Source organism: Saprolegnia diclina (assembly GCF_000281045.1).
Source record: "Saprolegnia diclina VS20 unplaced genomic scaffold supercont1.158, whole genome shotgun sequence".
Lineage (NCBI taxonomy): Eukaryota > Oomycota > Saprolegniomycetes > Saprolegniales > Saprolegniaceae > Saprolegnia > Saprolegnia diclina.
The window spans coordinates 1-19311 of record NW_008246225.1 but is presented as its reverse complement, the minus strand read 5'-3'; the positions used below and the strand labels follow the sequence as shown (position 1 = coordinate 19311).

General features: G+C 58.0%; 10 protein-coding genes across 10 annotated transcripts; 5 read left to right on the top strand and 5 right to left on the bottom strand.

Annotated features, from left to right (window-relative positions):
- The first annotated feature begins 1049 nt into the window (after nt 1-1049).
- SDRG_16867 (methylmalonyl-CoA mutase, mitochondrial) lies at nt 1050-3871 on the top strand. The gene is made up of 10 exons (XM_008623090.1): nt 1050-1305; nt 1355-1774; nt 1827-1901; nt 1954-2178; nt 2224-2325; nt 2378-2459; nt 2517-2722; nt 2772-3188; nt 3240-3467; nt 3514-3871. The coding sequence occupies exons 1-10, from the start codon at nt 1105-1107 to the stop codon at nt 3808-3810; spliced, it is 2253 nt and encodes a 750-aa protein (XP_008621312.1). The 5' UTR covers nt 1050-1104; the 3' UTR covers nt 3811-3871.
- Nucleotides 3872-4049: 178 nt separating this feature from the next.
- SDRG_16866 (hypothetical protein) lies at nt 4050-5069 on the top strand. Its single transcript, XM_008623089.1, has 2 exons — nt 4050-4244; nt 4293-5069. The coding sequence occupies exons 1-2, from the start codon at nt 4086-4088 to the stop codon at nt 5010-5012; spliced, it is 879 nt and encodes a 292-aa protein (XP_008621311.1). The 5' UTR covers nt 4050-4085; the 3' UTR covers nt 5013-5069.
- SDRG_16865 (hypothetical protein) lies at nt 5023-6026 on the bottom strand. Its single transcript, XM_008623088.1, has 4 exons — nt 5806-6026; nt 5548-5751; nt 5430-5501; nt 5023-5375 (listed from the first exon to the last, which is right to left on the bottom strand). Exons 1-4 carry the CDS (start codon nt 5992-5994, stop codon nt 5091-5093), a joined length of 750 nt encoding a protein of 249 aa, XP_008621310.1. The 5' UTR covers nt 5995-6026; the 3' UTR covers nt 5023-5090.
- A 969-nt stretch (nt 6027-6995) lies between these two features.
- On the top strand, nt 6996-8631 carry SDRG_16864 (hypothetical protein). The gene is made up of 3 exons (XM_008623087.1): nt 6996-7447; nt 7498-7870; nt 7920-8631. Exons 1-3 carry the CDS (start codon nt 7014-7016, stop codon nt 8598-8600), a joined length of 1488 nt encoding a protein of 495 aa, XP_008621309.1. The 5' UTR covers nt 6996-7013; the 3' UTR covers nt 8601-8631.
- SDRG_16863 (hypothetical protein) lies at nt 8611-12337 on the bottom strand (the record flags this gene model as incomplete). Its single annotated transcript, XM_008623086.1, has 10 exons — nt 8611-9460; nt 9507-9734; nt 9784-9946; nt 9997-10283; nt 10328-10363; nt 10415-11371; nt 11418-11711; nt 11754-11840; nt 11890-12048; nt 12092-12337. 10 exons carry the CDS (start codon nt 12335-12337, stop codon nt 8663-8665), a joined length of 3255 nt encoding a protein of 1084 aa, XP_008621308.1. The 3' UTR covers nt 8611-8662.
- A 244-nt stretch (nt 12338-12581) lies between these two features.
- SDRG_16862 (hypothetical protein) lies at nt 12582-13717 on the bottom strand. The gene has a single exon (XM_008623085.1). The coding sequence runs from the start codon at nt 13666-13668 to the stop codon at nt 12694-12696; it is 975 nt and encodes a 324-aa protein (XP_008621307.1). The 5' UTR covers nt 13669-13717; the 3' UTR covers nt 12582-12693.
- A 184-nt stretch (nt 13718-13901) lies between these two features.
- On the bottom strand, nt 13902-15044 carry SDRG_16861 (hypothetical protein). The gene has a single exon (XM_008623084.1). The coding sequence runs from the start codon at nt 14961-14963 to the stop codon at nt 13944-13946; it is 1020 nt and encodes a 339-aa protein (XP_008621306.1). The 5' UTR covers nt 14964-15044; the 3' UTR covers nt 13902-13943.
- Nucleotides 15045-15987: 943 nt separating this feature from the next.
- SDRG_16860 (histone H2B) lies at nt 15988-16350 on the top strand (the record flags this gene model as incomplete). Its single annotated transcript, XM_008623083.1, has 1 exon — nt 15988-16350. The coding sequence occupies one exon, from the start codon at nt 15988-15990 to the stop codon at nt 16348-16350; it is 363 nt and encodes a 120-aa protein (XP_008621305.1).
- SDRG_16859 (hypothetical protein) lies at nt 16282-17591 on the bottom strand. The gene is made up of 2 exons (XM_008623082.1): nt 16817-17591; nt 16282-16759 (listed from the first exon to the last, which is right to left on the bottom strand). The coding sequence occupies exons 1-2, from the start codon at nt 17579-17581 to the stop codon at nt 16382-16384; spliced, it is 1143 nt and encodes a 380-aa protein (XP_008621304.1). The 5' UTR covers nt 17582-17591; the 3' UTR covers nt 16282-16381.
- A 31-nt stretch (nt 17592-17622) lies between these two features.
- On the top strand, nt 17623-18929 carry SDRG_16858 (hypothetical protein). The gene has a single exon (XM_008623081.1). It carries the CDS (start codon nt 17829-17831, stop codon nt 18858-18860), a length of 1032 nt encoding a protein of 343 aa, XP_008621303.1. The 5' UTR covers nt 17623-17828; the 3' UTR covers nt 18861-18929.
- Nucleotides 18930-19311: the final 382 nt, after the last annotated feature.

The window sequence follows — 19311 nt, the reverse complement described above, 5'->3', positions numbered from 1 at the left end:
ATGACTTCACGCGTTTGTCGGATTCAGAGACGAGCTATTGGAGAGTTTCCAAGATGACGTGTTATCTTGGGCAGCTATTTAGTGGTTTATTGAGCACGTTGAGCTATCACGGATATGTGACGACGATTCGGACGTTGCGCGTGATTTTGATATCGTTCTTGGTCGTGCACGCCGGAATTACAAGCTGCGTGGCAGAGGACGGTTCGAGCGCAGCCATGCTTTGGACAATTCAACACAGCCGCAAACATTTGGAGATGAAAGCGAGGGTTTGCCAGGCCAGAACAGGAGAAGCAAGCAACAACCGCAACGCCATGCTTTGTCCCTTGCTAGCCCCACTGGGATGGCACCCGAGAGCACCGGACACGATATCGTGCTCTGATCCCGGCAAGCTCCGTCTTAGAGCTGCATCAGCTTTTGCGCTGATTCGAAAGGCTTCCTTGGACACGTCCGCGGAGGATCGGGCGTGGCATGACGCTGTTGCTGATCGGATTGGATCGACGTGGTTGGTGGCCTAGGGTTACGAAGGCAGTGGTCGACATTCGGACGCAGCTTATGTGATCATTGCACATAGCGTCCTTAGTTGTACCATACACAAGTGTGTCCTTTGGCTCCTGGCATCTTCGAGGCGCTTGATGAAACCTTGCGATGCAGTGTTTGCTTGCCGAGATCGTCCAGCGCGGCCCATGTGATTCGCCAGCCGGTATTAACCGGATCCATCCCACAGTCACCTCGCATGTTGCCCCATATCGTCAGTCCCGGTGGGGGGTCCCTTCCAAAATTGAATTCATCCACTCGCCATTAAGGACAATAATGCATCTCCTAGACCGTCATGATCCAGTACACTTTGTGATTTTGTTGCCTTCAAACGCATCGTCAACATTGCGGCGGCTGCAGTGTCCGCTGCCGAGTAATTCTGCACCCCACATCTTTACAAGGGACCCTATGAAATGGAAGGGGGACCTCTTTTGTCCGGATATTCCAGGTTGAATCTGGGCGGAGGGCTGGGGGATGCCGGGTGTCTCTCGCTCTGATTGGCTAAAATCCCTTTTCATACCTGCTGGGATGTGAAAGCCGCCGACCACAGCATTTGAGAATTCCCTCGGTATGTGGCGATCCACGGTCCCCCGCAGCTTGGCCCTGACGCGCGCCATGAGCGTGACCCGGCGGGTCCAGAAGCCGCTGCCGGAAGCGTGGGCCAAGGCCGCGACGAAGGAGCTCAAGGGCAAGGACCCGATGGAGACACTCCTCTGGAAGACGCCCGAGGGTATCAACATCAAGCCGCTGTACACCAAGGACGACATGGAGGTACGACTCGACGAACGCAGCATGCGACGACGATCACATGCATATGCAGGACTTGGATCCGGCGCAACTTCCCGGTACCTTCCCCTTCACGCGTGGTCCGTATGCGTCCATGTACACGGCCAAGCCCTGGACGGTGCGGCAGTACGCTGGTTTCAGTACCGCTGAGGAGTCGAACGCGTTCTACCACAAGAACTTGAAGGCAGGTCAGCAAGGTTTGTCGGTCGCCTTCGATCTGGCCACGCATCGTGGCTACGATTCGGACCACCCGCGCGTGCAGGGTGACGTCGGTATGGCCGGTGTCCCGATCGACTCGGTCGAAGACATGAAGATCTTATTCAACGGCATTCCGCTCGACAAGATGTCCGTCTCGATGACCATGAACGGCGCTGCGTTGCCGATTCTGGCCATGTACATCGTGGCCGCGGAAGAGCAAGGCGTCGACCAGAAGCTTCTCGCCGGCACGATCCAAGTATGTGTTTCTCATCTCTTATGTCATGGTGGCTCATAGTCTCTGGATGTAGAACGATATCCTCAAGGAGTTCATGGTGCGTAACACGTTCATCTACCCGCCGCAGCCGTCGATGCGCATCATCCAAGTACGCAGCTTTGTCCAACTGCAACGTATCATCTCATGGGATTGCTCCGTAGGACATTTTTGGCTACACGTCCGTGTACATGCCCAAGTACAACTCGATCTCGATTTCGGGCTACCACATGCAAGAAGCCGGCGCAGACGCCAAGCTCGAGTTGGCGTTTACGATTGCCGATGGTATCGAGTATGCGCGTGCTGCGGTCGCTGCTGGTCTCGACGTCGACATGGTCGCGCCCCGTCTTTCGTTCTTCTTTGCGATCGGCATGAACTTCTACATGGAGGTACACTTGCTTTCATCGCAGAATGAAGCTTATTGGTCGACGTAGGTAGCCAAGCTCCGTGCGGCGCGTAAGCTATGGGCGATTCTTGTCGAAGAAAAGTTCAAGCCCAAGAACCCCAAGAGTCTGTTGCTCCGTACGCATTGCCAAGTACGTTTTTGCATTTTGATGCGGCTTCCGAAGCTCATTTGTATGTGCACAGACGTCTGGCTACTCGCTTACCGAGCAAGATCCGTACAACAACATTATCCGCACGACCGTCGAAGCCATGGCTGCCGTCATGGGTACACTCCTTCTCCTTATGTCCAAGTCACGCTGGTGCTGACCGTGGTCGTTATTAGGCGGTACTCAAAGTCTGCATACGAACGCACTCGACGAAGCACTCGGATTGCCGACCGAGTTCAGCGCGCGTATGGCCCGTAACACGCAGCTCATCCTTCAGGAGGAGACGGGTATTCCCAAGGTCGCTGACCCGTGGGGTGGCTCGTACTTGATGGAGAACCTCACGCAAGAACTCGTCGACTCGGCGCTTGAGATCATCCAGGAGGTACCCTACACGTTAGCTTTGTCAGCAAGTACTCACACCATGTCTTTAGGTTGAGGAATTGGGTGGTATGGCCAAGGCGATTGAGTCCGGCATGGCCAAGCTCCGCATCGAAGAGAGTGCGACGAAGAAGCAGGCGCGTGTCGACTCGCGCGAAGACGTCATTGTCGGTGTCAACAAGTACCGTCTCGCGAACGAAGACCGCGTCGACGTGCTTTCGATCGACAACAACAAAGTCCGCGAGTCGCAGATCAACCGTATCAACACGACCAAGGCGAACCGCAACGAAGCGGAGGCGCAAGAATGCCTCAAGCGCCTCGTTCACTCGGCCAAGCTCACCGAGTCGACGGGTCCTGGCCTGCACGAATACAACTTGCTCAACCTCGCCATCGCCGCCTCGCGCGCGCGGTGCACGGTTGGCGAAATCTCGGATGCTCTCGAGTCGGTCTGGGGCCGCCACGTGCCCAAGGTACGACTGCATTTTTTGTAGTTGCAAGACTCACGGGATGTGATGTCGTAGAGCTCGGTCGTGCAGGGTGCGTACCGCGATACGTATATGGCCAGTGATGCCGAGGCTGAATACACGACGGTATTGGCCGAGGTGGACGCGTTTGCCGAGGACCAAGGTCGTCGTCCGCGTCTTCTTGTGGCCAAGATGGGCCAGGACGGCCATGACCGTGGTGCCAAGGTGATTGCGTCGGGCTTCTCGGACCTTGGTTTCGATGTCGACGTTGGCCCTCTCTTTTCGGTACAAGGCGTCAATGAACCAATTCATCCTAACATACCGATACTAGACGCCGGAGGAAGTCGCGCGCCAAGCGATTGATTCGGATGTGCACTGTGTCGGCGTGAGCTCGCAGGCCGCTGGGCACAACACACTCGTACCGGCGCTCATGAATGCGCTCAAGGACCAAGGCGCGGAGCACATTTTGGTCATCTGCGGTGGCGTGATCCCGCCCAAGGACTACGACTTTTTGTACGAGCAAGGTGTCGGCGCCATCTTTGGGCCTGGCACGCGCCTGCCGACGGCCGCCAGCGATACACTGAAAGCCATTTACAAGAAGCTGGCCCAGAACGCGGCGCAGGACTAGATATGATGATGGGGCTTCAAATAATGTATCAATCTTGGTGTTTATGAAGTTGCCGCTTGCGCCGGGCGGTGTCCAGGTCTTTCGTATACATTAGCGCGAGACTTCTACGTTAGTCAAACATCGCTGACGCGACAAACCATCGGCTTTATGAGTTTGGGGAACTTTACACTCGTAACTTTGGTCTTGTTCCACCCTATCACTCGTATCTTCGTATCTTCGGCTCAACATGGCGCGAAACCGCGGCAGAAGATTTGCGCATCTTCTGGTGGCCGACAATGGGCACGGTCACGGCCTCGAGGTCGAGTGCCAAGCTGCGAGCCACGTACACAGCTTGCAAGGTATTTCTCGTGATTCTCGTCGTCACCGCCCTCGCGTTCGGTGTGCGATATGTCGTCATGGCCCACACCCACATCATCAACGCCGACTGGGTCGAGGTACATTCACGTGGCAATCTACACCGACCCGAGATTCGCTGTGCGTAGAGCCACCGCGATATCAGCGGGTTTGTCTGCGTCCTCGCTCTCTGGACCTGTGTGCTCACGGGCGTACCCTGCACGCTTCTCGAGACCTTTTCTGGCGTGTACTTTGGCTTTGGTTACGCAATCCTCATCAACACCGCGGGCACGGTCCTTGGATCAGCACTTGCGTTTGGTGTCGCGCGAGCGTGCGGCGAACGCCTCGGCGCCTACCTCATGGCCAGGTACCCACTCGTGCTTGCGCTGCACCACCTCTTCGAGTCCCCCGAGACCAACTACCGCGTGCTGTTCTGTATCCAGCTCGCATACGTGCCAGTGACGCTCAAGTGCTACAGCTTGAGTGTCCTCGGCGTTCCCTTTTGGCCCTTTCTTATCTCAAATTTTGTCTGCGGTCTCCCGCTGGGCGTGTTCTGGGCCTACGTCGGCAGCGTCTCTGGCAACATCAAGGACGTCCTTGCCGGCGGGGGCACACTCTCCACTGATCACATTGTTGTTCTGGTCACAAGCCTTGTCGTCAGCATTTTTGGTCTCGGCCTCATCTGGTACTATACCCGCAACGAACTCCGGCGAATGCAAGCGTCAGCCCACAGCGGAACCAAGGCGACCATCGACGTGCTGTCTGCGTCGCAGGAGACACCGCAGCAGGTGATTTTGATGCCGGGCAGGTCCATGCCACCGCCTCTGTTTGCGTCGAGCGTCGACACGCCTCGTCACCCCAGTGTGTAAGCTGACAACGTTGGTGCCAATGAAGAGACGTCGTCGAATGTATTACCGAAAAGCGCGTGAGGACCCATGGCGTCGCGATTACTTTTTGTTCTTTCTCGCCGTCTTGAGGTCCGTGCGGGGCAGATCCGAGCGCAGCGGGAACGTCGTGCCCGCGTTGGCCTTGGCCTTGTCCTCGGCGCTCGGCGCGGCCGTCGTTGATGCGACCTGGAGAATGTGGTCGAGCTTGGCGCGGTTGTGGAACGTGCCGTTGACGTCAATGAGGTAGAACCCCATTGAGTCGTTGATCTTGAGCGTCAAGTACTTGTCGGTTTGCGACTGGACGCGGATCTGCGGCAGCGCATAGTCGGTCGGCTCCGAGAGGCCCTAAGGAGAGAGCAATAATTCTCTGGTTCGACTCCTGGAGGAGAGATGGCGTACGCCAAGAAACTTGTGCGTCGTAATACGAAGCTTGGCGCCACCCGAGATCACCGAGACGCGGGCAATCGAGCGCTACACTGCGAATTAGGAAGACTTAACGGTTTGGATGTTTGGCTACCTGGGCGAAGAAGCCGACGACGCCGGCCATCATGACGCTTGCGCCGAGACCGATCGATGACCACGCGTCGTTCGTGATGATCGACATGAGCGTCGTGTCGGGCACATCAAGCGGCGTGATCGGGATTGCCATCTCGGCGCCCTTGAACCAGCTCCAGAACGCAATTTGCACGAGCGACGCCGACGAGATCATGGTAAAGTACGTCTAGATACGCATGCACGCGGTGAAGTGGGCGCGTGACCATGACATGGTCATTACCTTGCGGTGGAACTCGTACAGGACGTCGCTCGGGACGACCGACGTTGCCGGCGCCACGTGGTCGTTGTCGCCGAGGAGCTTGAAGCGCGCGTTGGCCGGCGCCGACTTGCGCGCATCCGCAGCGAAGCATCGGAGCGCGGTCACAGCCCCGACCGGGCGGCGAAGGCGCAGCAAAGACCCGCAGAGCATCGTTGTTCAATCTGTTGCATAGCCAGTGGAAGATCCACACTCTGCTGTAATATACTGTTATATACACTATATATTTGTGATGAAATAGTGTGTATGACGTTGTGGGAATTCGAGTCTGCTGGCCCTTTCAAGTGATGGGAAATGTACTAGAAGCAGTCTCATGGACGCGAAAAAAACTTGACTGTGGTGTTTCTATGACTCGATGCTGTTTCTCACCTTCACCGAACGCTGTCGATAGGCGCGTCAGCGAGGTGATGGGAGCACGTTCCTGGTCGTCCTGCGCTTCTGGACCATGCTGCGTCATGGCAGTGCAGACTGGAGCAGCGATCCTGGATATCCAGACGTGAGTAAATACCGTAAACCCACGACGCCATTCAACAACGTACAAAGAGTCGAACACTACAAGAGGCAGCACTAGCAAAGCCCGACACGCCTTGCATCATGCTCGGCCTCTCACACAAATGATACGATCGCACGGCTCCATGTGCTCTAGAAAATGACGAGTAGTTTCGCTACTTTCACACGCCATCTTTCTTTGCTGGGTCGACATGATTCTCCAGCCGGCGTCGTTGGTTGTATCGCGATGGACCATGATCATGGCTCGGAGAAAGCCGTGGTCGACCCATCACGGCATGGCATCCCTCGAGGTGGTTTCCAGTGGACCATTGCTCGCTGGTCGTGTGTCTAACGCGTTCCATTGTCTTAAACGCGCGGCAGAGTCGGTTGTCCAACTGCTCGTTTCCCTTGTCTCGACATGAGGGCAAACTGACTAGCACTGGCTCGCTACTAGCCGCTGGCTCGCTTGGGTGCTGCCACGTCACACCAACCATCTGTTTTTCGACTCATCACGGGCGAAGCCAAAATACAGTCCACGCCGCACCTGCAGCTGGTGCCGACACCAGCGGCCGCTGCAACGCGTCTTCTTCGAACCACAATGCTTTTACAAATAGGAACCGGATGGTCAAGTTTGGTGCTGTCGTAGATTCACTTTGTCTATTGCTGCATATCCCACACCACCGATGTCGGCGAGTCCGATCACGATCATGGAGTCGTCGCGTCTCGGGTACCTCAAGCCATACGAAATCTTTGTCGACTCGAGTCACGGCGACATCTACTCGAACGCGTGGCGCGGGCAAAAGGCGCGCACCCCCAAAGACGACTTTGAAGGTCCGCTCCGAGACGGGTCGCCCGTGGACCTCTTTTCGGCAACGCACGCCGGTCTGCTCGTTAGCGCGGGTGTCCTTGGCATGGTCACGACTCTCTTCACTGTCCTCTCAGCGCCAGCACCCGGCCGCGCCGGCCTCGTCAACATTGGCTTTTACGCAAAAGTGATCTTTGCACTGATCTCGGACAGCGTGCCATTTCTTGGTTACAAGCGCAAGTCGTACATGCTTCTCGGGTGGACCTCGATGGTCGTCGCCTTCTTCATCCTCTCTGTCGTTGCTCGCGACGAGTACGCACTTTCGTCTCTTGTAGGCTATGTTCTTATTGTCTCATGATTAGAGATGCACATGCAGCTGGTGTCGTCTTGGCATCGCTGAGCGCGGCGCTCGTTCAGACAGCCTCCGACGGACTCATGGTCGAGTACGCTCAACGCGAGCCCATCGAAGCGCGTGGCCGGACACAAATCACGCTGCTGGCTTTGCACTGGTTTGGCGCGAGTCTCTCATCGCTGTTGCTCGCGTGCCTCACGGATGACACCAACGGCCACTTGACGTGGGCGCTCGATAAGGCGTCTGTCTTGCGCATCGTGGCTGTTGTCTGCATTCTCCCCGTGCCGGCACTTCTCTTTTTCGCCAACGAGTCGCGCCTCGCGCCGTCCTTCGAGTTTCGCCGGCGCCACTACATGTTTGGGCGCTTGCTCCAAAACAAAGCCGTACGTCTCGTCGTCATTGCACTCGTCATCTCAAACAAAAGCCATGTAGATTTGGCAAATCGCTCTCTTTCAAGCCGGTGCCGGCTGCTGCCTCGCCTTGTCGTCGGTTGCCAATGGGTATAGTCCGCTGCTGTGGTTCCGCACCATCTACCCCTGGATCGTCCGGCTCGTTTTCTTTGTGCTCTTTGCCTACGCGCTGGCGTACGTGCAAAGCCACGGGCTCTCGTGGCACTGGCAGCGGTCGTTCCTCTTGGCCGCATCTGCCAACATGCTGCTGCACGTTCTTCAACATGCATCGGTAGTCGATAATGCGACCAACTGGGGCGCGGTGACCCTCGTCTGGTTCTCGTCCGTACCCACCGCGATCCAGTACGTCCTCCGCCACCTCCCGATGGTCGAGGTTGCGCCGTACGGGTTTGAAGCCACAACGATTTCACTTCTCTCCACGTCTGGCGAGGTTGTGCATCCGCTTGTGATGGCGCTGCATAAACACTACGCTAGCCCCGACGGCCGCTGGAGTACCACGTCGTTCAACATCGCCTTGGGGCTCAACGTCCTTGGCTGTCTGTCCGCGTGGTTCCTCCCCAAGCAGCGCAGCGAATGCATCTCACTCCGGCACTTTGGCGGCCTTAGCAAGCTTGCGGCGTCGCTCTTGGTCATTGCGCTGACCTCGCATCAAGTGACCGCCGCCGTCTTGCAGTGGCCGGGGTCGTCAATTTCACGTCTCTAGTCAGCTCGTAGCGTAAAATAGTCAATAGTCGCTATAGTATTATATTAGTTAAAGTGCACATCCTACAAGGTCGGGCGGCCGGCCACGTCGACTTCTTGGAGCTCGGTTTTGGGAATCCGAATGCGGACGTCGTCGCTATGGCTCTTGGTCCGCACCGCGTGCATGTGTACCTTCATGGCCGCGTTTTCCTTCATGAGTGTTTCGTTCATCTCCTCGAGCTGCGTGATGCGGCGCGCGTCGTCTGGGCTCTGCTGGCTCGAGTCCCGGATGAGTTGCTGGAGCTGCATTTGCGTTTGCTTGGCTTTTGTCTTGAAGAGCACGAGGTGCTTCTCAAGACTGCCAATGTATTCTTGCTGCGCCGCATATTGCGCCTGGAGCTGCGTCAGCTCGGGCGGCGACGAAGTAAGCTGGAGGCGCGCAACCTCGTCTTTGGCGGCTTGCAGCTGCTCTTTGAGGGCCGCCATGTGCTCCTCCCACTCGGTCTGGCGCTGGCCGACGTACCGATCGTACTCGGCGAGACGCTTCTTGTCCTTCTCCGCCTCGTGCACGCACCGCTTGGCAACGTCCAGCTCGGCTTGCTTGGCCGCGAGAAGCGCGCTCATGTCTGCGATCGCCTTGTCGTCCTTCAGTTGCTCGAGCTTCGACTGTTTCTCGGCCACAAGAATCGTTAGCTCGTCGATCGTGTGAAGCGACTGGGCGTGCGCCGCCTCCTGCTGCACAAAGCGCCTGTCGTACTCGGCGCGCGCGGCTGCAAGCCCGTGCTCGAGTTGCACGCGCGTCTGTGACAGCTGCGTGATGAGCTCTTCTTGCTGCTGGATCTTAACCTGCAACGTACGCTCCGACGAGGCCAGGGTCACTAGCTGTGTGCAATGTGAAGATACTTATCGGTCGTCTTTGCGTCCGTACCTCGTTCCAGGAGAGACGGAGCCACGCAAGGAGCTTTCCGTCGCCCGTCCGCGGCACGCCCAGCGTCTTGAGAATACGGTCAAGCGGCGACGTTGCTTTGCTCGTGCTTGGGCATATGGACTTGGCCGACTCGAGTTGCGCGTCTTGAAACAGAATTTGAGAGTTGAGGTCTTCAATCTGCTCTTCGAGCGCCGCGAGCTCGTCTTGGGCGCCGGGCTCAAGGAATGCCTACGACGCAAATGTATTAACTTGACTATCCAGTGGACAATGGACGCACCTGCGCTTCGTTCTTCTCCAAGAGCAATGCAAGCTTCTTCTCAGCGCGCTCCTTCCGGCGCTTCAAGCGGGCCACGTCGTCTGCATCAGGAAGCGACATCATCTTTTGGTTCATGGCTTGAATCGTCGCCGAGAGATCCGAAATACTATGCTGGACGCTCAAACTATTCCGATGCATCCACTGTTAAATACGCGATTTACACTTCAATTTCACCTTTGACGCATCTTCTCCATCTCGAGCCCTGTCTTGCGCAGTGCAATGTCGTGGATCTGACGCTCGGTTTCTTCCTTGTCGTGCGCGAGCGACTCCATCTGGTCCGTGACGTCTTTGGCGTCCAACGCCGCTTGGAGCTGGCTCTTGAAAAGCGACTGGAGGCTCTGCGCAGCTGCGAGCAACGCGTCGGCCGACTTGGGTGGCGACGGCGGCTTCTCCAGCCGGCGCCGGGCTGTCGTCGGGGCGGAATGCACGCGGTGGATGGGACTTGGCAGCTGCCGCTGGTTCTACGTCATTCTTCAGTCCTATCGAGTCCATGCAAGAGACGTACCGGACTTGGCATCGTGGGCACCTCCGTGTCCTTGCCCTAGTGAAAGAGACATGAGTCTCGGCATCTCTGTGTGTGAGGAAGTGACACCTCGTGGTGGTGGTTGTTGTTGTCGTCTTCGTCAATGAGCACGCAGTCGTCGTCATCGTCAGCTGGCTGGTGGCGCTGGCGAAAGAGGCTCTTGACAGCCTCGTCTCGCTTGGCTCGCAAAAGGCGATCGGGCGACGTTTTCGCCGACATGTTGCTTGCGTCGGCGCGCATCGCTTGCACGCGGGCCTCGAGCGCAGCGTTGGCCGCCTGCAGCTGCTGGTTGACGAGCACCGTGGTGTCGAACTCGGCCTTCATCTTGAGCATGAGCTGCTGGAGCGCTTCCATGTCCTTGGCCTTGTGGTTGAAGATCTCAACATCTTGCTTGAGCTTCTCTTTGAGCGCGAGGATTTCGGCGTGGGCCTGGTCCGTGTCGATTTCATGCCGATTCGTCGGCGGTGATAAGAGCAAAATCGCATTGAGCGCCTTGACCACGTCGTTGAGGCGCTGCTGCACGGGCCGGCCCAACGTCTTGACGTCGCGCTCGAGCGAGACAAGCGTTGTCGCGGCGTCCTTGGCGCACACTTTGGCCTCGCGAAGAAGGCGCTTGTAGTGCCGCGCCGTCTGCGTTTCCGCGTCCAGCTTTTGCCGCCACGAGTCCTCCGGTTCGGTCTCGCCTTGCTGCTGGAGCTGCGTCTGGAGCTCTTGGATTTCCGACTTCATGCGAGCAATCATCGACGCTTGCTCGTTCTCGACCACATGGTTGACGACCGGGCGGTTCTTGATGTTCTTGGCCCGATTCGCGTACTTGAGCGTGTTGAGCGTCTCTTCGAAATTGGACGCCGCCGGACTCACACACGCAATCATGAGCGTGGTGGAATTGCCTCCGAGCGAGTCTTGGAGGAGGCGCGTCAGCTTCGAGTCGCGGTAGGGCACGTGCAGCTTCTTCTTGGCTTCGTCACCGAGCGCGCTAATCACGTTCCCGAGCGCAAGGAGCCCTTGGTTGATGTTGATGGACTCCTACGCAAAATGGTGAGCCATGGTGCTGCCACGTCATGTACGGTACTTTGAAACGCCCGCCAACAGCGCCTGTGCGCTTGGCACGCTCCGAGCCGGCCAAGTCGACGAGGTGGAACTTGGCAAGCGTGAATTCGCCCGTCCCCAGGTCGCGCTGCTGCAGCATGAGCGTGAAGATCGCGTGCGACCGGCTCGACTGCTCGTTCATGTTGGTGCTGCCCGTGACGCGTGCGCCTGTGCCCATCGAGAGCAGTCGCATGACGTCGTCTGGTGTCTGCACCGCGCGCGACTGTGCGCCGGCAACGACAATGTGACCGTTCGCATCTTCGCGGATCGAGAGTTGCTACATGGAATCGATATGGCTGGACGACAACTGGAACCGCACCTTGGACGACGTCTCAGGGTGCAGCAAGTCGCGAAGCTCTTCGTTGTAAATCTCTAGGTACTCGACGCGCAGGAGAAACTCTTTGACCTACATCGAGCTTCGGTTCAGATACGCAACGTGAGGGTGGTCATCGTACGTGCTTGAGTTCTTGCATGCAGCGAAAGACATGGCAGACCGCGCGCGGAATGACGCCATGGCTCTCGTCAATCTTGGTGCTGTAGGCAGCGCCGCCGCTCATCGTGTGGGTTTTGCCGCTGCCCGTTTGGCCATACGCGAGCACGGTCGCGTTGTAGCCCTAAGCTCGCTGTCGCTAATGTCAATGAACGAAGTGGTGGTACCTCCATAAACTTGGCGACGAGCGACGCCACGGACGCGTCGTAGAGCTTGGCCTGGTTAGCGTCCGGCGTCAGGATCGTGTCGAACGTGAACGGCCGGTCCTTGCCGACGATGAGCTGCGTCGGCGCCGCGCCATTCGTCGGAGGCACGCGCACGCAGTTGGCGCCCGGGATCGGCTCGGCGCCTCTCGGCTCCTTCTTGCCGAGGACGGGCCGGATCCGGACGCACACATGCACGCAGTCCTCCATTGTCGCAAAGAAGAGCAAACTCGCAAGTGCTTCGACAAAAAAGCGCTAATTTTAGCGAAAAACGAAATTTAATTCCAATAAATTAGGCTGGTCGGTTGGGAGAGGAACGAACACTAGACTCGAGTCGGTGCCATCTCCACGTCCTCGCACAAGTCTGTAAAAGTAAATAACGCGACTGGCGTCCTGCGCTTGCACCCCAAGACGTGTTGCTACATGTACGCTCAAGCCCAGCAAGAAGTTTCCCTGCAACTTCAACTTGAGCACATTTCCTGCCTGTCCCGGTGGTCCCATATATGTCAGTCGAGGTGGCCGTGGCTCACGCCGTGGTCAAGGATATGCATTGTCACGCTTAGATCTTAGCGCCGACGGCGATCCCGGCTACGACTACGGCTGCGACGGCGCCGGTCACGGCTTCGGCTGCGCTCGCGACGGGACGATCGTCGGTCACGCGACTGCGACCGAGATCGGCGTCGGTCGCTTTCGCGCGGCCTCGCGCGCGGCGTCTCATCCATGACGGGTTTGGGTTCGTCGAGGGCTTTGTTGCCACGGGCTTCGCGCATCTCGACAATCTTCTTTCGAATCTGCATGTAGCCGAGGTGCATCTTGCCGCCAAAGTGGTCGGCCAAGCGCCGGTCGCTGTCAAAGATGCTGAGGAAGGCGCCGCACATATCACATACACGGAGCTTCTGGTTGACGTTCGTCATCGCCAGCGGGTTACCTGGCAGCACGGCCATGAGGGTCGCCTGTGCCACGTCAACCTCTGGCATCAACGCATCCGCGCCCGCAGTCGTCGCGAGGACGGCGCTTGGCACGCCTTGAAGCGCAGCCTTCTTGATCTTAAGCGCCTCGACCTTGGCCATAAGCTCCATGGACAAGTCAACCTCGCCTTCGTTGCCAGCGTCTTCGGCCTTCTGCATGAGCTCTGCGATTTCGGCCGTGATCTCAAGCACCTCCTTGTTGTTCTCAATGTCGAGCATGGACGAGACGCGCGCGCCGTCTTGCTCGTCGAGGCGCTTCAACGCACGCGAGATCTTCTTCTCGACGTCCGAGACGTAGCGCACGAGCTCTCGCTCGAGATCGGCCTCGTAGCCATAGTCACGTTGGTTCTTGGCGCGGTCTTCTTCATACGCGAGCTTGAGCTTGGGCAGATGAAGCTTAGGGCACTCGCCCATGTCCATCTTGGTGTTCTGGAAGAGGTCATGCGGGCAGAGGCCGCAGAGGAAGCGCTTGCAGACGCGCTGGTCGCGGAAGTCGCGGATGTCTTCCTGCGGCTTGTCGCCATCGCGGTTCCGGCCCATGAGCTCGTCGAGGAGCGCGCGTTGGGCGTCCATGGTCGCGTCCGATCTTTCGTCGGTCTGCGCCCCACACAACCAGTGGCGGCCCCGGATTGGACAAAAAGCGTCGAAAATGGCGACGCCTTGAAATCAGGACATGACCTAGTACATGCCTAGATGAGCCTATTCTAATCACACCCAACGGATCGATCGCCACGATCGGCGACGGCCGATGCATGCATGGTCCATCTTTCAGTCGAGGCCAGAGCTACTTGCAGAAGGGATATACATCCAAAGGCTAAAACTAGTGTATTCTTCGAGGTACAACATCATTACGGCTTGAAGATGACCTTGTCGTTGCTCATGTTGCCAGCGTAATCTAGCAACGCGGCCGCGGCCTCTTCGAGCGGGTACGCGATGCGGACGTTCGTCTTGAACGTCGTTGTGAGGCCCTTGGCGACCTTGGCCATCATCTCGGCGACGCCAGCCCCGCGCTCGACCAAGTACTGCTCGACCCAGAAACCGTTGAGCGTCTTGTTGAGGAAGATGAGGTCGCGCGGGCTGACACCGCTAGCACCTTCGCCCGAGAGCGCGCCGTACACAAAGAGCTCCGAATTGGTCGGCATCGCCGAGAGGACCGCACCCGACGTCGCGCCGCCAATCGCGTCAAAGCCAATTGTCGCGCCGAGCTCCGTCGTGAGCTTCTCGAGCGCCTGCGTCCAGTCAGCGTGCGCCGTGTTGACAATATGCTCGGCGCCCATCGCACGGAGTGTGTCGACGTGCTCTTGGCGACGGACGACCGCAATGACCGCGATGTTGTGTTCCTTGGCGTGGCGCACGAGCATTTTGCCGAGGGCCGAGGCGCCGGCCGTGTGCACGATGGCCTTGACGTTGCGCTTGACGGCAATCTCGACAAACGCGACGACCGTGAGCGGGTTGATAAAGCACGACGCGCCGTCCTCGAACGAGGCGTCTTCCGGGAGCTCGATGCACGAGTGCGCAGGGACAACCACGTACTCGGCCCACATGCCCGCCGGGTCGACGATCGTGCCAATGCGCTTGCCGAGAAGGTGCTGCGCGTTGGCGCCAGCCGCGACAACGACGCCGGAGCCTTCGACGCCAGTCACTTGCGGCAGCGGGATCGAGCCAAAGTTGCCGTAGTAGCCTTGGAGCTGGGAAAAGTTGGACGGGTTGATGGGGCTCGCCGCGACCTTGACGAGCACTTCGGTCGCCGCCGGCGTCGGAACGGGGATCTGCTGGACTTCAAAACACGCCGCGAGGTTGGGCTGGGCAAAGTCCTTCACGCGCTCCACAAGCATGAGCGCGCGCATCGTGGTCGGGATCGTGGTCATCGTTTCGGATGAAAGGAAAAGGAAAAGTGACTTGTTGGGGCTGCCCTGAAAAGCGGGATTACGATCGGCGAGCGGTGGACAAAGCATCGGCTTTTGCGACACGCCAAAGATTTCTTCGGCTTTCACTTGGATTTTGTATTGTAGGATTCGGCACCAGAGGACACGGACGGCAGGGACCATCCCCGGGAAGCATCACATGGACGGAGCTACAATAATCTAATACGGACGAGGAGCTCTACTTAGCGCCATTGCGACGTAGTGCAGCATGCATCTATCTCGTTCGCGCTACGCGGCACTGCGTCGTCCTATCGAGCGATACATCAAGTCGAATGTTGTAGTAGTCTGTTGCCTCCTGCTGGGTTGGGATGGCAGCGAGATTGCGTTGCATGATAAAAGGCAAAATGCAAATGCGTCGCGTGCTATAATACTTGACTTAATGGTAGCCGTAAAGCTCCATTCGAATCGAGCGCCAGGGATCTCGTTGATAGGAGTGTCGTAGTTTAGATGCTCTCGTCGGGGACACATACACATGGACGGTGCAAAGGTATCACGAGCCACCAGTTTCTAGAACATGGTTCTCAAGCATTGTCATGCCAATAAATTCGCAAGGTCAAGGGAATCCTAGTGTTACCGTTCACGCGCTAGCTTATGCTGTCGCTGGCCATTGAGCATCTGCAATCTGTTGTTTCTTCCTTGTGCGCCTCGGAAGAACTGACTTTTGCAGCACGAAGCAGTATAACAATGGTGCTAGAATAGTACCTTCAAGCATATACGGCGTATATGCTTGATGGGTTTGGTTGTTTGCTCGTGAGCAAAGTGGACAAAGCAAACCCGAGCCGCGGCAAAATCCGCTCTCTGAATCGCTTTGGCCAATGAGATGCGTTCGCGGCAATCGGCGCTAAAAATTCCGCCAATCATGGGCATGTGCCAATCAAATCACGGCTTTACGGGCCCACCACCAGCAAGAACGGCCCAATGTCACCAGGGAGGACCATTCCAGATTTTCCCCGGACAAACGCACAAGATGGCAAAGACCCCGAGCAAGAAGTCCGCTAAGGCCCCGAAGAAGACGGGTGAGAAGGGCAAGGCCAAGAAGGGCAAGCGCGTGGAATCGTACTCGACGTACATCTACAAGGTCCTCAAGCAGGTCCACCCCGAGACCGGTATCTCCAAGCGTGGCATGTCGATCATGAACTCGTTCATCAACGACATCTTTGAGCGCATTGCGTCCGAGGCCGGCAAGCTCTCGCGCTACAACAAGAAGTCGACCTTGTCCTCGCGTGAGATCCAGACTGCCGTGCGCCTCATGCTTCCCGGTGAGCTCGCCAAGCACGCCGTCTCGGAGGGCACGAAGGCCGTGACCAAGTTCACGTCGTCGGCGGCTTAAACATCGTTGTATTTATATATGATTTTGTACTCTACATCGCCTCGTCGTCATGCGAAATCACACTGCGCATATCGAGGCCATCGCAGCAGGTCAGCGAGTGCAATAGGCGAAGCAACGCCACGCTATCGATTTCGTACAGATCGGACTCGACAGTCGCAGTGGCATGGAGTCGCTCTTGCAGTGGCGGGACGAGGTGCTTGCACACATGCTCGCAAGCAATGCTGTCGATGGCGCCTGTATACGCTGGCGCCTCGACCAGCGGCGCCTTGTCCGCACGCCATGCTGCTTGAAGCTTGTTGTAGATCCCGGAGCTTGCATCGTTCTCGCGATGGAGTGGCGCATTGTCGACAGTGTGTTGCGGATTGCGTGCAATCGCCTGCAGGAATGTCTGAGTGCGCGCAGCCGCTCGCTACAAAGGGCAGCGACAATCAATGCAAGATGTTGGCTGCCTAATCTAGTGGGTCACCTTGGAGAGCACGGGGGGTGGCGGTATCCGTTGAAGGCACGCTGCGAGCTCTGCATTCAGGGCCGCAAGAAGCTGCTTGACCCTATTGAGGCGAAACCAAGTGGGAAAGACTGTCGGGAGACTGGGTGATGCCTCCGCGGCGTAGCTCGTGCACTTGGTTTCAAGGACGTGCAGGACGCAAGCATACGCTTGCTGGATGCGCTCGAGCTGGTCACGGTACGAGATGCGGATCGGGACGGCCGACGAGGCCGAGTCTCGCTGTGCTAAGATCTGGTTGAGTTTTCCAGCAGCGACGGTTGGTGGCGCATCGCGTCCGCACCACAGCAGCGCCATGTCTTGGACGTCCTTGATCTGGCTCGTCATTTTGCGGGGAAGCGCGCCAGGAGCTGGGGAGGCCGGTTCGGCTTTAGTCGACATCGAGGACGGAGCTGGCTCTGCTGCTTCTTTCAACGGCGTGCACTTGGCAGTCGCACCCCGAATGGACTTGGCCCGCTTGAGCGCCTCTTCCAGCGCCGACTCGGCGTGGGCCACCGCGCGCTGGAGCTGGTCCTCTTCATTTTTGGCCGCCTCTGCCTGTTCTTGCACGCGTTTCTTGAGCTGCCACGACGACGAGCAATAGCAAAGTGAGGCTTTCAGACTGCTACACTGGTCATCAAGGAGCGCGGTCCGTGCGCTGAGATCCGCCGAGATCGCGTCGAGCACCTCCAGGAGCCGTGCCAAGTCCGCTGCCATGTGGGTATCCGGTATTTGCGGCATATGCCGCATACGAAGAAAGCCACCCTGGTGGCTTGAGCTTTGTCCATTGTCGGTGATTCGTGATCACGGCAAGACTGCCACGCACGTCATGTTGAGTTAACCACGCAAATTACGCACTTGCGAAGGAATCCGAAGACGGCCGCCCGTTGGATTCGTCCACGCGCCGCCAACGTAAACCGTCAACGGCCGCGTACGCGTACGTTCTGCAGCTCATTTCCCAATTGTCTTTCAACGACCACCTTCCTTCTCCAACACCATGTCTGCGGTTCCGTCCACGATGCGCGCTTTGATGCTCGTCGAGCGCGTCAAGAGCTTCACCCAGCCCGACCTCGCCTCGTGCTTCGAGGTCCAGAGCGTCCCCGTGCCGGTCCTCAGCGCCGACCAGGTGCTCGTCAAGGTCGCCTGCAGCCCTATCAACCCGTCCAACCTCTCCCAGCTCCAGGGCGCCTACGGCGACTTTGGTGAGATGCCGCTCCCGCAGGTCACGGGCGGTGAGGGCTCCGGCACCGTCGTCGCGGCGGGCGACAGCCCCTACGCCCAGTCGCTCATCGGCAAGCGCGTCGGTACGGTCGCCAACCCTGCCGGTATGTGGGCCGAGTACGTTGCTGTCTCGGCCGCTTCGTGCATCCCGCTGACGCCCGAGACGACGTTCGAAGATGGCGCGTCGTGCTTTGTGAACCCTCTCACCGTCGTCGCATTTGTCGAGACGGCCCTCGCCAAGAACGTCAAGACCATTGTGCACACGGCCGGCGCCTCGGCCCTCGGCAAGATGCTCGTGCGCCACGCCAAGGACCAGGGCGTCAACGTTATTGCGGTCGTGCGTCGCCAGGAGCAGGTCGACACGCTCAAGGACATTGGTGCCGAGTACATTGTCGACACGTCCAACGCCGATTGGGTCGCGCAGCTGGAGAAGCTTGCGACGGAACTTGACGCCACGATCGGGTTTGACGCTGTGGGCGGTGCGACGTCGGGCGCGGTGCTTTCGGCCATGCCGGCCAACTCGGAGCTCTTTGTGTACGGCGCGCTTTCGGGCGAAGGTGTCAAGGGTGTGAGCCCGCGCGACTTGATCTTCCTCAACAAGAAGGTGTCGGGCTTCTGGCTCGTCAAGTACCTTGGCCAGCGTGGCGCCGGCATGGTCGAGATGGTCGGCAAGGTCGCGAACGCGCTCACGAGCACGTTCCAGACCAAGATTCGCGTCGCTTACCCGCTCGAGGAAGCTGCGGCGGCATTCCAGGACTACTCGGCCAACATGAGCAACGACAAGGTTGCGTTCAAGCCTTTCAACTAAGCGATTTTTGAATGGTGTCATAAATATACTCGTATTTTCGTAAATAGTTTAAGTGTAAACGGTGTTGCTACTGGTACTGCTGCGAGTTTGTACAGTACCTGCACGTCGGTCGGGGCAGGATCATGGCGGTAGTCCCTCGTGGTAGCGGACGTCAAATTATGCATGACACGACTTGACACTGACAGGTCGGAAATGGTCAGGTACAGGGACAGGATACAATTGTATGATTAGCTAGCGGACCGTTGAGATCAAACCTCACGATCAACAAGCGTATTATACATATATTATGCGTACCTCACTTGGGGCCGCAAGGGCTCTGGTGCCACTAGACAAGAGCCTGGCGAGCCGGCGCTGTTGCCGACGCAACTATGAGTCCGGCCGCGGGTGAAGGAGTTTCTCCTACCACGAGGGACTACCGCCATGATCCTGCCCCGACCGACGTGCAGGTACT

Excerpts from the sequence above, each read along its gene's own strand:
- SDRG_16867 (XM_008623090.1), top strand. The coding sequence starts at position 1,105 with ATGTGGCGATCCACGGTCCCCCGCAGCTTGGCCCTGACGCGCGCCATG. Across the intron at positions 2,460-2,516 it reads AGCCATGGCTGCCGTCATGG|GCGGTACTCAAAGTCTGCAT; the intron begins GTACACTCCTTC and ends GGTCGTTATTAG. Across the intron at positions 3,468-3,513 it reads ACGTTGGCCCTCTCTTTTCG|ACGCCGGAGGAAGTCGCGCG; the intron begins GTACAAGGCGTC and ends TACCGATACTAG.
- SDRG_16866 (XM_008623089.1), top strand. The coding sequence starts at position 4,086 with ATGGGCACGGTCACGGCCTCGAGGTCGAGTGCCAAGCTGCGAGCCACG. Across the intron at positions 4,245-4,292 it reads TCAACGCCGACTGGGTCGAG|AGCCACCGCGATATCAGCGG; the intron begins GTACATTCACGT and ends CGCTGTGCGTAG.
- SDRG_16865 (XM_008623088.1), bottom strand. The coding sequence starts at position 5,994 with ATGCTCTGCGGGTCTTTGCTGCGCCTTCGCCGCCCGGTCGGGGCTGTG. Across the intron at positions 5,752-5,805 it reads TGTACGAGTTCCACCGCAAG|ACGTACTTTACCATGATCTC; the intron begins GTAATGACCATG and ends ATGCGTATCTAG. Across the intron at positions 5,502-5,547 it reads TCGTCGGCTTCTTCGCCCAG|CGCTCGATTGCCCGCGTCTC; the intron begins GTAGCCAAACAT and ends TTCGCAGTGTAG.
- SDRG_16864 (XM_008623087.1), top strand. The coding sequence starts at position 7,014 with ATGTCGGCGAGTCCGATCACGATCATGGAGTCGTCGCGTCTCGGGTAC. Across the intron at positions 7,448-7,497 it reads TCTGTCGTTGCTCGCGACGA|AGATGCACATGCAGCTGGTG; the intron begins GTACGCACTTTC and ends TCTCATGATTAG. Across the intron at positions 7,871-7,919 it reads GCTTGCTCCAAAACAAAGCC|ATTTGGCAAATCGCTCTCTT; the intron begins GTACGTCTCGTC and ends AAAGCCATGTAG.
- SDRG_16862 (XM_008623085.1), bottom strand. The coding sequence starts at position 13,668 with ATGGACGCCCAACGCGCGCTCCTCGACGAGCTCATGGGCCGGAACCGC.
- SDRG_16861 (XM_008623084.1), bottom strand. The coding sequence starts at position 14,963 with ATGACCACGATCCCGACCACGATGCGCGCGCTCATGCTTGTGGAGCGC.
- SDRG_16859 (XM_008623082.1), bottom strand. The coding sequence starts at position 17,581 with ATGCGGCATATGCCGCAAATACCGGATACCCACATGGCAGCGGACTTG. Across the intron at positions 16,760-16,816 it reads CACCCCCCGTGCTCTCCAAG|CGAGCGGCTGCGCGCACTCA; the intron begins GTGACCCACTAG and ends TGCCCTTTGTAG.
- SDRG_16858 (XM_008623081.1), top strand. The coding sequence starts at position 17,829 with ATGTCTGCGGTTCCGTCCACGATGCGCGCTTTGATGCTCGTCGAGCGC.